This window comes from Falco naumanni, chromosome 6, assembly GCF_017639655.2.
Source record: "Falco naumanni isolate bFalNau1 chromosome 6, bFalNau1.pat, whole genome shotgun sequence".
NCBI classification, from domain to species: domain Eukaryota; kingdom Metazoa; phylum Chordata; class Aves; order Falconiformes; family Falconidae; genus Falco; species Falco naumanni.
The window spans coordinates 57,188,238-57,204,122 of record NC_054059.1 but is presented as its reverse complement, the minus strand read 5'-3'; the positions used below and the strand labels follow the sequence as shown (position 1 = coordinate 57,204,122).

General features: G+C 38.5%; 1 protein-coding gene across 8 annotated transcripts in view; it reads right to left on the bottom strand.

Moving 5' to 3' along the window:
- ECHDC1 (ethylmalonyl-CoA decarboxylase 1) overlaps positions 1–15,885 on the bottom strand; it is a 38,978-nt gene that overhangs the window by 13,129 nt on the left and 9,964 nt on the right. For 7 of the 8 annotated variants that reach the window (XM_040597533.1, XM_040597530.1, XM_040597532.1 and 4 more), the window contains 3 exons: positions 13,028–13,170; positions 8,392–8,444; positions 6,366–6,446 (listed from right to left, as the gene is read on the bottom strand). In XM_040597533.1, the coding sequence (XP_040453467.1) occupies positions 6,366–6,446; positions 8,392–8,444; positions 13,028–13,170 (277 nt within the window). The remainder of the gene's footprint in view (positions 1–6,365; positions 6,447–8,391; positions 8,445–13,027; positions 13,171–15,885) is intronic. The other variant, XM_040597534.1, reaches the window with a different exon arrangement.

Here is a 15,885-nt window from a genome sequence, read left to right as displayed (position 1 = left end):
TGAAGTTATTGTTTTTTCCTCAGTCTATACATTTGCTTTTTGTTTATGAATATGAATGCATCAGCACACAAAACAGAACTGGAGAATAACACCTAGTAACAGACCATAGATACAGTGGAAGTTCTTACACATACAACAGTTTAAGCACAGTAGGAATTTAATGCAAGAATTCATAATTTGATTTATTCTTACTGTGACTGCAGAGTTACAGCAGTAGCAATTCATTTCTTACTAACTACAGAATCCAGGAGGAAGTAGGAAGTTGAAGCCACCAAGGTTTACAGGTTCGAAGTCTGCAGTCTTGTTTCACACAATTATGGCCAAGTCTGGAAGGAAAAGGAACACAAAGATCCAGCCTGCAGGGCTCCAAATACTCACTAAGACATCGAGTTGCTTTGGATTAGACGGCAAAAATGATACAGTGGGTGAAGGAGAAGACTGGAAGTTGCAATCGTGAAGGCAATGCTTACAATGAAAGTAGGTTGAGATCCACAGAGCAATGTCTGCTCACACTTGCAAAAATGCAGGAGAATTAAGTTCTTTGGGCAACATTTAGTCACTTCAGTGAACAGTAACTGACATGGAAGATTACCTACCCTTCAGGTATCTACAATGTTAACTACATTGCTACCTGGAGTGATAAAGAGAGGAAAAGTTCTTTTCGTAGTCTTCAACAGCACGTGACAGGACTGAAAAAGGAGATGGTTAACAGGGACTCTGGAAGACGTTCTCTGGAAGCTGATCCAGTGCAAAGTCAGGCAGTTGAAAGCTGTGGCTTCAAGGGAAACTGATGCTATCAAACAGCTCCCTAGAGCCAAAATGAGAAGATTGTATTCCCATCCCCTCCTGTTATCATCTTCCTCCTTTATACTGGCTCTAGCCAATACTATATCCCTTTACAAAACACTCTAACCCGCTGTAAGAACAATAAGTATCTGGGCTTGCTGTTGCTTTTTAGTGAGATAATTAACTCATACAGGCACCTTCACTGGTGCTTGGCAAACCGGGGGTAAGCAGTGAGATGGGAATGGGCAGCAGGGACACCCTTCTCCCACATAAAGGTGAGCTGTACGCAGGACAGCCAGCCAGTCTATCCTTCTCATGAAGCCACAGCACAACATAATCCCACCTCAGAATCAGCAGACTGGAATACACACACCAGCTTGTGGAGCTAGCTGACTATACAGACATGTATTTTAAAAAATATTATTTTGGTAGCAAAGATCAGCAATGGAATGTCAAACTCAAATACCTGCAGGCAGGTTACCTAAACTGGGGATTAGTCACTTTACAGATGCAAGCATAAGGGATATTTTCAGTACATTTGTACTCTTCGTAAACAAATTCTCCTGGAACCTTGAATGTTTCCCTACAGTGTATCAACAGCCCACTGTCTCTGCAAGAATCGATGTGGGTCCAGCTTTGCATTCCCTAAAATCTGTCTTATCTAAGTTTTCCATTATCTGGGCTATCTCCGTTTATTGTTACTGTGTGGTACAGAATCAGCTGCAGACAGGATTGTTCAACAGAAAGGATGTAAGATTACACAGTAGAAGTTGTCCGAAATGTAGACAAATGCTGATAACAAAAATCTCATTCATCCAAGATAAGATGGTTTGGCCTCTCAAAGAAAAAAAATAATTTTGGAATTAAGTAAATTCCTACAAAAAGACAACCTCAGAAGGAAAACATCAACTCAAATTCATGCTTTGCTGCTGTTATTTATATTTCCAGTAAAATCAAACAGTGATAAATTTGAACCATGTAAAAAATCCTCTGCTTGGAAGGCTGTAAACACATGAAATTCAAACCCAAATGAAAACTGGTAATTCAGAAAAAAAACAATACTAGTCCATAAATACAAGCCCAAAATACAAGCTCTCAAGTCCATTTCTAGTAGTGCTGCAATTACTTAACCAGATGTCAAGTGTGCCAGGTCAAAAATGAGAACAGCCTTCTCAAAGGCAGGCAATGGGAAACTTTAAAAACCATAATCCATCTCCCTGAAAAGCTGTCAGAAAATTGTACTAACAAACCTCCCAGGCTCTAAAAATGTGAAGTGATGCATGACTGCAATGAAATTCTAAAACTGCCAGCTGATTTGAAGGTTTTATATACAGGTATATACATACAGACACACACACACACACATATATATTTTAGAGAGGAAAATTTTATATACTTAAAAAAAAAGTGATCTGTGGCATATAGCAAGCACCTGAAGCTGTGAGAACCCACTCTCAGATTTGGCTGCTGACACTTCTCCTGATGATGTGTAGCAACGTTACGGAGTTGCATCTAATGAAAAGTGCTTTGTCAGCCTGGACATTACACGAACTCACAAATATGTGAATCCCATCCTGTTACATTCATACCGTGCTTTGCCCAGTGAAAGGAGCTACTATGTACTGAGGCACCCTTACTTCAAACAGCAGCAGCTCATGTACCAAAAAGCTCCTCCTGATAAAACTAAAAGCCCAAATCCTTGCGTACAGTGAAATATTTCTAAAGAAGCTAGCATGTTGTGCTCTGATGTTCTGAAACCTATTCGTGGAAAGCTTACTGTAGAATACTAATATCTTTACAGCTTCGCCCCCCCCCCCCCCCTTTCTTTTTGAAAGGAGCAACCAAAAAGTTGGTCACAGTGGGCCTACATCTATGTAGTGGTTATATTATCTTCTGCTCATTTAATTTTATATAAATTACATTTAATGCACTAGACACATACCTGTAAAAGTAAATAAAGACAAGTCATTACAAGAACACACACAATAAGCTCTTGAATAACAGTGTATTTCATTGTATCTCTTATTAGGCATTTTATGGAACATGCCTAACACCTTAAAATGGAACACTAAGCATGCCTACATATTTCACAAAAATATAGAAAACATCCAAATAAAATGCAGCAAGGCCAATCTGATGAATGCAGTATTAGCAGTACAAGCTTTTTCCCTTGTTAAAAGCTTGATTCTGTCATTCCTACAGATACAGGGTAGAAGTCTCCTCAGAAAGCAAGTACCTCTAAATCAATGGTGCTTTTTATGAGGTAGGATATGCTCAGCAGTAACAAGAGTAATGAAACTGGCCCTTTGCATTTTAACTCTGCAACATCAACTACAGCTGAAGAAATTATAGTTAATTCATTTTCTGAAAAAGAAAATGAGCTTCTGCCTTTACCTATAAGCCCATTTTGAGGTCAGTGGTAAGAGAAACAGGTAGCTTTCCATCTTTGCAGTCTCATCCTTTGCCTGGAAACACCACCTTTTAAACTGGATTCACATCGCAGGAATACACACCTGTTTTGACTGCAGTAGCAAAGTTGTAGATATGTCTAAAGGACCTACATAGACACTGCTCCAGCGAGATTTCTCAAAGGTATCAACATGAAATAGAAGAAAAGACAGCTCAGAATTCAAAGTTAGTTATTCTGGCTATTGGCTGGTGGCACACTGCAGATACTGCACTCAGAGGCTACTGTGATCTACTAATTGCACAGATTAATTACCAAACCATCTCTGCCCCATATCTAACTGTTAGCTTACTGCCCAACAACCCACTACAATTCTTATCCAAGTTCCTTAACCAACCCTGCCAACTCAATTCTACTTAACTTTACGCATTGTGCAAGTACAAGATACACTTCAAGATTCTGCATACAGGAAACTGAGAACAGGTACCTCAATTATTTGTAAAATTGCATCACTGACTCCAACATCACACTCATTTGTGCACTTCATTGAAATGGCTGCAGTGTCATGCAAAACCACAACACACACTAACATTTAGCAGCAGAATCCACGAGCCATCTTCACAGGCACAGAGAGAATATTCATCTGCAGCACACTGAAAAAAAAATCTAGTTTTCCTGAAACTGTACTAAAAAGTGCAGCTGTCCAAACAAGTTCCATACCCACATGGTTTTACATTACTCAGTTTTACAGAAATAACTGAGATAAATAATTACAGTGTCAGAAGCCTTATCTTCCCAATTTTCATGTCAGAAAAAGTCTGAAAGGATTTTAATCACCTTGCACTTGTCTGGACAATGATTTATTCTGTTTCCACTCAGATGTTTATGATCATTATAAGGATGTTGCTCCTATAGAGACTAATACTGCAACAATCCAACAATCCATAAAGCAGCTAAGATTGAAGATGTTTTAAGACCTCCTCCTCCAGATCCAAGGTTGAGTGACCTAAGATGCTTTCACTTTTCACGACTGCCCTCATGTCAGCAATAAATGTGCAAGAGTTCATGCAAGCCCTCCCTAATCCAATTTTAAATAAACTGGCTTAAAACAAAGTAAGGGACAATTAGCCACAAGAACTGCTATTGGAAGAATAAATACATCAGTATTGTCTTAAACCACCTGTGCTATTTTAAAATTGGATTTCTCCACACCTCTTCTTTAGTAAAGATGCATCATGCTGCCAGAGCACATTTCAAAAAAAGTACATAAGCCATTTTGGTTTAAGTGAATCACTTCAAGAATATCAATATAGTTAATGTAGTACAAACAGGCAGAGAGAAAAATAAGAGAATCTTTTGTGGCAATACCAAGCAGTTTGGTAGTTTACACAGTAACTGTGAAAAACAGAAGTGGATTTGAAAATCTAGAATTGAAAGCAGCCACAACTCACTCATTTTGTTCTTAAAAAATAAAATAAAACAAAATTTTTCAATAAACAAAGAGTTTATTCAAGGAAGAAAACAAACCTCTTTGATTTCTGTTCTCACATTCCTTTTTTAGCATCTAATGACTCTGGACAGAATACCTGTTCCGCTAATATCGACTCGCAGACTTCAAAAAAGCCCAGATTTTGTCCCCCAGTATTAAAATCATCAAATTCAAGAGCAATAGCAGCACAGAGTATGTTTCTGTATCTTGTTGTTGTTATTAATTAAGTCCCATTTGCTGCTCCTGAATTGCAATTATTTAGTTGCACTGGATGGGTGTGTTCGAAAGTAATGGAAGATGGATCAACAGCTGTAGTTATTATGAAAATTACGGCAGTACATCAGAGGAATTGCAGCTGCTCAATTCATGCAAATAAGAGCTACTTGACAATGACTATAATTACACAGTATGTCAAACAGCATAGCTGAATTAAAAGTAGAGACTACATATTTTAGGAAGCCGAAAGATTTCCGTTTCATTTTGTTCACATTCCCTACACTCCTGTTTAGGGATAACAAGATTCACTTTCTGTCAACGGACCTGCAGATACAGAAAGGTCTGCTATGTCTCCCAGGTGCATTCCCCTGTCAGCACTGCAGCTGTCAAACAGGGCACCTCTCCGCATGTTTGCTAGGCACTTAATAGTACAGCCTGTACTCGGAGGCCATAGTCAGGGCTGAGGTTTCAGCTCACCAGGTGCTGTGTAGATACGAAGAAAGATCTGGCCACATCTAGTTTTGAAGCAAAGGAGAACTGCTTCTGAGTGGCTCAGACAATGCCGATACCCTCTCCTCTATCCAAACCCTGTTCCTGATACCTGGAACAGCACTGTAATAGCCTAGTTTACTTTGCTTAGTATTACTTTTCAATGCAAGTACTTCCAGCTTGCCCTGGACAATTCCCTTCTCGCTTCAGATGTTAAGGCCCTCTTAAAGAGCCCATTTTCTTCTCTTAGAGAAAAACTTCACTGAAAACTCCACATTTCCAGAGAGGCTGCGCACAGTGCTTATCCTGTTAACATCTGTAAGCTGTTGGCACATTAGCAACTGTTTAAATAAAGTGATATTTTATTATTTTAGTTTCTTCCAGTTCCTGTTCTGCATTCAGCCTCCTTAATTAAAGCCCTCTGGTTTTTGCTAGTTGTTTCATGCTGGCAAATCCCTGCACCTGCATGGAAAAAAACAGGGAAGAACCCCATTTGCTTTCCCCTGCATCTCAAACTTTTGTTTCAAAAACTGTACAGCATGAAGTTATATCATAAATAATAAACCCAGAACAGGAAATACGAGACTAATAGAGAGTTTTATTTATTTGCTTTTACTTACGATGGCCACATAAATAGACATAAGGGAATACACAGTTTTGCAGTCCTCCTACTTCTCACTTAGGGGTGAGAAGTTGGACCCACCTAGTATATAACAAGGTTGCTAAAGCTCCTTACTGCTCTTGTTTTACACAGTGATTCAAACTGTATAACTGGCAGTAAATAATCTTTCCTCTGTACTTTCAGGAAACCCAAACTTATTTTCCTGTGAAGTCTGCTGACAAAACTCACTTCTAAATGCCTTGGAATTCAGGGACATGACTCCTGGTAGAAGTGGTTCCTCTAGCTTCCCACATTCCATAGGTAAAGTCATTAAATCACCAACCCAGCATGACAGCTACTCAAATCATTGATCTTACCTGAAATCACATGCTGTGGTAAGTTCTGCTCCTCCTCCAATAGCTTTTCCTTGTACTAGTGCAACACTGATCAAAGGCAACCTACACAAGTGAGTTTTGTAAGCAAAATTCATGCTTTTAGTCTTCTAGAAATGACAACAGAATTCAAGTAAACCACCTCTACAGTAAAAATTCAGAAAAATATACTGTTCCAATTCATTCAAATAACCACATCTTTGTGGGTAACCAGCACAAAACCAATTTTACTTATGCCAAAATGATTATTCCATAATTGAAATGGAATGCCAAACTGAAACAGCAAGACAGATATGTCAAACAGAATCAAAGTAAAGAAGGTCATGTACTGTGTTATGAAAAATACCTGCTATAGATTATACCTTAAAAAAGACTATCTGCAAGGAGTGACAGGACAGCAACACAAGACTCTACCTTAAGCCAGTACACTACAGAAAGCAGTGAAAAGGGACACAAAGAACTGAAGGGCTGGGTTATCTAAAAATAATGAGATTTAGCAAGACACCTTCAGCAGCTTTGCTACCATGTCAGTCATCAACAGAACTTCTTTTCTTTTTCAGGACAAAAACATCCTTTGAGGATAGCAACAATCCATTACCTTTGATGGTGTTGTATTTAATCATGCTTAAGGTATTTAATCATGTTCAAGGTAATTCAAAGGACAGAGGGAAGGAAGAATATGTAGGGAGAATCTCTTTCACCACAGCCACTGTGAAATAAATACTCACGAATAGTGACTGACTCAGGATAAACCAAGTTCCCTAAGAAATTAAGACAATTGGTTTGTCCCAGAATCTGCAGGCTGATAACAGCTGTTTTGTCTTTTACTACAAAGAGACATTTAACTCATTGAGCAGTTTTGAAACCGCATTCAGAAGTCAGCTTCCCAATCAGGACCACATGCTTGGTTTAACTTCAACAGAAGCACCAACAATTGCTTATGGCCCAACCTCACTTACCAGCTGCAGCACACTACACACAACACATGGCACAACTGAACCCGCTGGAAGAAGGTAACGTTATTTTTCCTGTGGTCCATGGGGATCTAAAAGATAAGGGTACAAGACCCACACACCCACGCTCTGATCCATTTGAGGCATCTCCTTCAGAATCACAGTCACCTTCCCTCTGAGGGAGGCTGATCCCATCTGCAGTAGATGTTCCCTGACAGAAGTTCAGTGCTCCCCCTGAACCATAGCTTCAACATACTCTTAAGACACCTGAGGTGATGGCTTAATTTTCATACATCCTCCTTGTCTTTGCTTTGCCCCATCAATTTTGATCATATGGAAACCCACTCCTACAAATGGATTCTAACCCTAAGGATTCCTTACAGTATTACTACTATTCGGTCTCCAATCTCATGAGCAGTTTTACAGAATAGTATTAATTCATAACACTTTCTCATACAGATTATATGAAAACAAAGACTATTTATCTTCAAAGAGCTATGAGCAGGAAAAAAAACAAAGACAGACTCTACCACACATGGATTTAATAGAAATGTGATTTCTTAAGGGAAGCTAAATCTAAAGGAACAGAAAAAATGTTTTTCAGAAGTACCAGATGGTAAAACTGAATACATTCCTCTTATGAAGTGGGAAGATTAAATAAATATATTAAATCAATGTTACCTGCGTAGGCTGCAAAAGCTGGCCCTGCTTGTTTTTTAAGAGCTACCGATTTCCACTGAGTAACAGAAGCCAGCTTCAGACATTTCAAAGGCCTAGATTTCCTTAACTGTATAGGTACCTCCTGGACCTCCACATACAAGCCTTTACATTTTTTTTCTGTTCTAGTTTCTGGAAAGTCTAATAGTTGCAAAATGTCAAGGCCTACCTAACTTAAATCCATAAATACCTAATTAACACGTGCAAACACAAGGTCTGGGATTTAAAATTACATACTTAAAACTATGCATTTAACTTTAAACATCTTGTTAAAGAGTTAGCCAAAACATATTCCAATACTTATAATTACTTCATAGAGAAGGATAAATAAAATATATTACCTCATAAGTCTGGTTAGGGTGTTTTGCATAAACATGCACATATTCATCCCATCCTACAAAGAATAGGAAATTAAAAAATGTTAATTGATCCTAATGAGAAGCAATTAAACACACAGATGGAGTATACAGAAGTATTCATTGTATTTACTCTAGCTGGGGTTTTTCTCTTTGGTTAATCTTGCCTGACTTCCAGCCCAACCCCACTATGCACAAACAGAAAACCTAGTATAAATCAGATTAAAATAAAAAACAACAAACAAACCAAAACACAGAACTCAATCAATTTATATTAATTTCAGTTATAATTAAGCCACTGTTAAAGTAATCGCCATATTGAATTTCTATGATGTGAATTTACATAGATTCCTCCTAATTTCCTCTTCTCACTCCCAGTTAAAACACCCATAAAGCTGAGTTTTAAGAGTCTGTGCAGGACCATAGAGTGCTGCTGGAACTTTTGCTGTTCCAAATCCATAAAGTCTTAGACAAGATACAATTTATCAACTGCGTATTTTATTGTTTGGGCCAAAAGCATTTCAGCCAAAAACCACAGCAAGAGCAACAACAACAAACCACCAAAACCTCCTCCCCTCCATAAAAAACAGAAAGAATATTTTTATTTCTCTCCTCCATGTTTTACATCAGCTTGCAAACAATAGTGAATAGGGTACAATTGTTCCCTTCTCTTCCAGCACAAGAACTAAGGGGCTCCAAATAACATCTGTTGCTGCTAGGTTCAAAACAAGTATTTCTTCCTACATGTCGTTAAGCTGTGGAATGCTTTGCAGCAGGGCATTGCAACCCCTACACAAATTCAAGAACAACTAGATAAACTCATGACGTGAGAAAAATCGACATGAGGACTAAGAGAATATTTTAAAGCAAAATCATTTTCTTTCTCAGACATCTAGTATTGCCCAGTTATTTGTCGAGTTCTTGGTCTAAATGATCCAGCACGACCATGTTCATATGCATACTGAACTGCATACACTGAACTACATGTGCTGTTTAATCCTGATCAAAAAACAAATTAAAAGTTTGGACACCACAGAAATAAAAACCCAGTAGGTAACAATTTGAGCAAGTTCAAAAAAAAACCAAAACAAAACCACACCAAAAACCAAACCAAACTGAACAAACAAAAAAAACCTCCCAAACAAATGGCAGGAAGAAAAAGAACAAATATCTCTTTATTAGCATTTACGAATTTCTAAAGCACAGTTTTGCAGGGGTTGGCAAGATAAAGAATCTGCCTTAATTAGAAGCTTGGAATAGGACCTTGAAATAATGGTAGGTCAACTTCAGCTTATTTATTGTCTACTTACTCATGCATTCCTAAGACCTGCTCTGCCCAGGCAGATATAAACTGCCACGACAATCACTACACAGGAACCAGTGAACTCAGTTCCATTACACTAAAGGCCTGCTTGAAAATTTCAGTACATCTTGATTTACAATGAGGCTTTTAGTAATCACTGTAGCCCCTTCCGACATCTGTTTAGACCAACAGCAATATTTCCATCCCAAATTAAAGAACATTCAGATCCTCCATGATAGCTGTCTTAGCAGCTAAGTTCAAAACCCACACAAACATACAAGGTATCGGTTCTCAGACCTGGACTTGCACAATTCCCACACTACGATCATCAGGATGAAGCTGCAAAAAAGCTCTTCAGAGAAAGTAATTTTTCACTTCATCACAGCAGAGTCCTTGCATTCAAACAGACTGTCTCAATTCACAACAAAATCCAAAATGGTAATTAAAGATTAATGCCAGAACAGACCAGCTTGACAAATACAGTTATGACTAAGCAGACCAAAAAAAAAAAAAAAGTGTATATATTCTCAGGTGGTAGAGAAATTACTGTGTTTCACATGGAAAAAATGGCCGCACACAAAACATTCTGAAAAAAAAAAATAAAATCACAATTATGTGTGTCTTGGCCAACATACCACTCAAACCTTCCCAACAAGCAAAATAAGGCTACTAGTCAGAGTATTTTATCTGAATAAAAGAGGTGTTCACCGGAGTCTAGTGGAATAATCACATTTTCAGCTCTAATACTGTCCTTAGAGTAAGAAGAAGTCTAACAAACAGAAAGTGAGTTAAAATACAGTATGCATTACGTATGGAAGGAAAGGATTAATAGTTTGCCATGAGGCTAGGGGTGCAGGGAAGAAGAAAGTCACCTTCATAAAGTGGAAAACTGCACCACTGGCTCTTTTGGCTGCAAGAGCTTAGACTCCACATTCACTACAGATAGAACAGTATTTCCAGACCACCTCCAACTGCTCAGAAGTCCTCCCTCTGCAGCTTACTGCTGCAGTCTGTCCTAGGGCTTCTGAAACCTCTGTCCTAGAGCTTCTAGAAAGGAACCAAAGAAAGTGAAATTCTTCTTTGTGTCTCCTTCCTCTCAGCTGCCCTTTCAACAGCCTCTCCTGCTTTTCAGCTAGTCAGCTTCTCAAGTCTCGCTCCAGACTGGGGTTATTGCTTTTGGGAACCAGGCTTACAACGACAGAAAGAAAAACACTTTTTTTTTTTTTTCTTCTAGTTTCACTATTTGCCTTCAGTGATTTGGTCATGTAATGTTAGCACTTGCCAAAGGAGAACAGGCAAGGGACCTGGGTTTGTTTCAGCGTTAGGAACAACTGAACATGAGAGAGGAAGAGGAGGAGGAGGAAGAGGAGCCACTAGAGGGCATGAAAAACCTTCAGCACCTTGGCCATTATTCTGCTTTTCCTACACCACAGGGAAAGCCAAAGTGTATGCTAGATTATGAAAAAAACAATCTTCCCTCAACCAACTGGTTGAATAAGATAAAAGTGTTTACTGTAATTACTAAAAGCTATGGGCTAAAGCAGCCTTGCAAAAAATAAAGGAAAACCACATCAGTTCAGGCATGAGGCTATTCACTTTTTTTTGCCTTAGGCATGCCTGTGGACAGAAAACTTAACCTAACGCTCTTTTAACCTGAAACCAAACAAAACTCTCTCATCTGCAGTGTGTTAGAGCACAGAGTTCTGCAAGACTAAAGAACAACAAATGTTATTCCTTATTCTATTAAAGTTTTATTTAATAAAGACTATTAAATCCCACCAAACAGATGGTTTAGGAGTGGCTATTGTAAAGAAACTCTCAGTTCAGGATAAATAGTTTGAAGTCTCCCAAGGAAATAGAAAGCAACCATATTTAACTATTCTTGGAGCATTTCTGGTGACTTTTAGACTTACATTTCAGTACTAGCATAAGATCTAGATTCTTTGCAGAGAATTTTTGGCAAAATTATAATTAATACCTACAAATTTAATTCTGCTCAGTATACCTGTTATGGACCCTAATGTTTACAAGAGCCCTCTCTGCCACTGCAGTGGCTCCAAGTAATTTGCATAAACATACAGAATACTAAATGTCAAACAAAGTATGGAAGCAGAATCACTGAGAATTATTGAATGCAGAACTCTGAAGGAAAGCTTAGACTGCAGATAAGAATTGGCCCATGCTTGGTTTCAGCTCCTCTTCTGTTCCTACCATGCTAAAATACGCTTAAAATTTCAGATTTAAAAATAATAACAATCAATACCCACGCCCCCAAAATCAGATACATCTATATTTTTTAAGTAACCAGTGCTTATAAAGCGTCCAAATGAAAACTCCCCCAAAAAACTTATATCCATAAAGCATGCTGTCTCCACATTAAGGAAAGCATACCTCTCATGGTGTTCCACATAGGAAACAAAGCCTCTCATACCTTTTGAAAACTGGACCATCGTATTTATTTATCAGCCCAGAAATACTTAAGATTATGTTTTTAATGAAATTCAGTTTCATCAACAGAAAGAAATTACCACTAGTAATAGATTCACCAGTTTTTGAGTTGGCATTCTTACTGGAAAGCTCAATGAAATGTTTAATTTGTGTGGTTAAATCCTGAAACTTGAACTGACAACAAAAAAGGATGCCAGTTACCACAACTGCAACCCAGGAAGACCCTCTTCCTCTGCAGTTAACAAAGCCCTATTTCACACATGGCCAAGGAACACATGTTAATCCATAAATAGAATTGCAGCACATGTGAAAGTTGTCATGAAGTGTGGCATGAGTGAGAAATTGCCATCAAACCCTGACTTCTTCCCCGTAGTTACACAATACGCACCTGACTGGACCACAGCACAAAAACTGCACCTGTCCTTCCATTTTATGTAGCTCCAAACACAGCTTTGACAAAACCGAAACCTTTCTGGAATAGCAGTCACGCTACTTAAATTTGTTTCTGACTTTAGAATATATGAGAAATTATTACTTGTATCTGTTTCTAAAGGTCAAACTACTGAAGCACAGCTTATTTGATGTATAAATTCACCATATACTGCTGAGAAACTGAAATGACATTTTTAAAAGAACAGGCTGAAAGAATATGTAATGTAGAATTCAGAGTTACGAATCAATTACAATAACACCTGAGCCATGGTTTAAAGGGGCTGCCAGCATTTTTTCAACCATTAAAAGCTCCATTCTGTGACTTGCACGTAAAATGTAGCAGAAGCATAGTGCAACACCTCTGTCTGAAAAGCTCAAAACTGAGACTATCAGTAAGCCCGTTATTCTCCAACGCCTTGATTTTGTATCACTACTTGCCTGGGAGTTAGATATTGCTTTGACGGCATTCAAATCAGATCCTGAGCAGAAGGTGTTTCCTGCACCATAGATGATAAGGCCTTTCCCATCCTTCCAGTTTTCCAGTTCAGTTACCCTCTCCTGGAGTTCTAGCATCATAGTCCCTGTCACAAGAGGGGAGAAGCAAAATTTTTAACAGGAAATTATCACCATCATCATGTTTTACATTACATTTTTCACCACCAAAACCAAGTTATCATTAACAAGTGATGAGCTTAAAAACACAAGGAAAAGCATCACTTTAGATGCTGCACACAAGCACTGACAATACATTTTTTCCTGAAGGACGCACTTCCCAAAATTCTGAAGGATATTCTCTGTGAAGAATATTTATGTTACATTCAAAAATATCCCCCAAAACCCTCATGCGCTCTTTCCTCTTCTGCCAAGAGTGTTGTTCTTTTGACCCTATGCCTGCATGCACAGAATGCATCCTGTAGAGAAACTGCCTGTTAGCAGCCGTGCTCACATGGGTGATTTTTTTTTACCCTTCCTGCTTTTTTTCCTTGAAGTTTCTTATGACATAAGCTTCCCAGCACCAGGCCAAAAGTGAATGCTCACTCAAGCACTTCATCCTTAGGCTTGGTCTCAGCCAGTGAAATAGCACATTTTGACAACGTTCCTGAGGAGGCCAATAATTAAATGGACATTTCATATTATAGATCTAAGAATGACATTGGGTTGATTTTTCCCACTGTCAGGTCCAGACTATGATCCTCTAACAAATCCTAGCACTTTTACTGGTTCCCTTTCCTTCTGTATTTATAATTTGGTCATACTTTCTGGGCATCACACATCACTAATAGAATAAGGAATAACAACACCTTGTTGATCTTGAGCTCTTTGTTAATCAAGATCACTTTGAATCCCACTCCTGTGCTCCAAATAATGATCTTCTTGCAAGCTCTCCAATTTGGGGTCATCTGAAAATTTCAGCAGTTCAACTTCTATTTCATCATCCAAGCCGTGAATGAAAATATTGAGCAGAACAAGGACTAGGTAAGATTTTTGTGGTCTTCACTTGAAATGCTTTCCCAGCCTGACTGCACACTCAACAAGGACTTCTCTGCAAATGATGCTGTTTAAACAGATGTACATCAACCCTGTGGATTTCACTTTTTGCATGTTTGCCAAGTTTTCGTACAAGAAAGGTATTTCGGCTGGCATCCAAGCTATGCCAGAGTCAAGAGCACAACCGCTGTTTGTGGTACTTTTAACAGTCAAAGCAGTGAGGTATTGAAGAGTCTTTCCACGGAGTATATTATGAGCCAAAAATCTAGACAATTTGAGTTTACAAAAAAACCAACAACCATATGAGCCAGTTACATGCAATATCAGGGGACAAGAGACACTGGCCAGATCCTGTCCCATCCTCCTAGAGAGAACCCCTTCCATTAATAACAACACTGAACTATTATTTTACCAACCAAGATTGTCCATGATGTTTGATATAATTATAAGCACACAATACTACAGCAAATCCTCACTCCATCAGCCTTGGTCCTTCAGTATTTGATACCAGTAAGTTCGTGCTCTTCACAGAACTAAATCTACTTGGAATACTAATTTGCTTTAATCTTAATTATAATCTGAGAATAAATGCTTCAAAGTCAATTCTAGAAAATAAAATTATCACCATTATTATCTAATTTCTGCAGGCTGGCTTCCTTCTTTCAAATTAAGTTCAACTTTAGTTCAGTGAGAGGTTGGGCTGCTGAAATTGGTTCCACCAGGCTTAAATGGACATTATTAGCATTTTGTTTCCAAAGAGACCATTTTAAACAGGTGGCTATCAGATTCCAGTTAAGAAGAGAAAAAAGGCATAACAATCTCCACATTGCCTATTAGCAATTTGCCAACAATTTTTTTCTGCTTTTAGTTCCACAAGTTGCTCAAGCTCAGAATAAACATAATTCCTTTGAGAGAAAAAGCTGCTGTGCAAAGTAAATGCCTGGCAAATAGGATCTCTCTTTAACAGTTTAATGATGTTTTGCAGCTTTCTAAAGGCAGTGTACATGAATATATAAATTCACATCTGCCACTATCCAGAAGCTCTGAGACACAGAATCAATAGAATTTATTTGGGGCAAGGGGGTGTATCTACAAGCTCTGGCTGATGAAGTCAACCAGGTCCTGCTGGGGCAATATAAGGGCTGCATATCCCATGCCTTTTAATACTGCTCCTGAAGGATACTATTTGATACACAACAAAAGGAAAAGGATCAAAGGCTTGCTAGTTCCTCAGCAACTGCGGTTTACAGACAGTGATGTTAAAGTGAAATGAAGAGCAGTGTAAATTAATATGCCATACCATCTACCGCAGCAGCCAGCACAACCACTTCTGCTCTCCCTCCTCTAACAACAAAAGTCTCTAGCAGAGGTGCACAGTAGAAAGAAGCAGTAATCTCTTGAACTGCCATAGTAAAATTTTCCAGAGCAAGTTTTTGTGGCTGTTACCTAGCAAAATGGAGTACTGCTCTCTACAGGGCTCTACACACTACCATAAAACAGAACTGCCTGATCCCACGGCTCATTTGCTATATGCTAATCAGGGTCTGCAACAAAGACAGAACTACTAATTTCCTCACAGGTTTTTGTAGCTCCTCTTTGCTACTACAGTATCTAATCCACATACACTAGTAAGTTATTTTCACAGTAGTCCTATAAGGAGAGGAGAGATTATTTTACAGACCACTAACAGAGCCAGAGAAAAAATATTTGCTACTTTTGGGTGCTCAACTTGAGATTGTGGTATGATTTCATTACATTAACATTATATAGTGCTTCGTATAGTCAAAGCACAGCTACCAGTGGCCTAA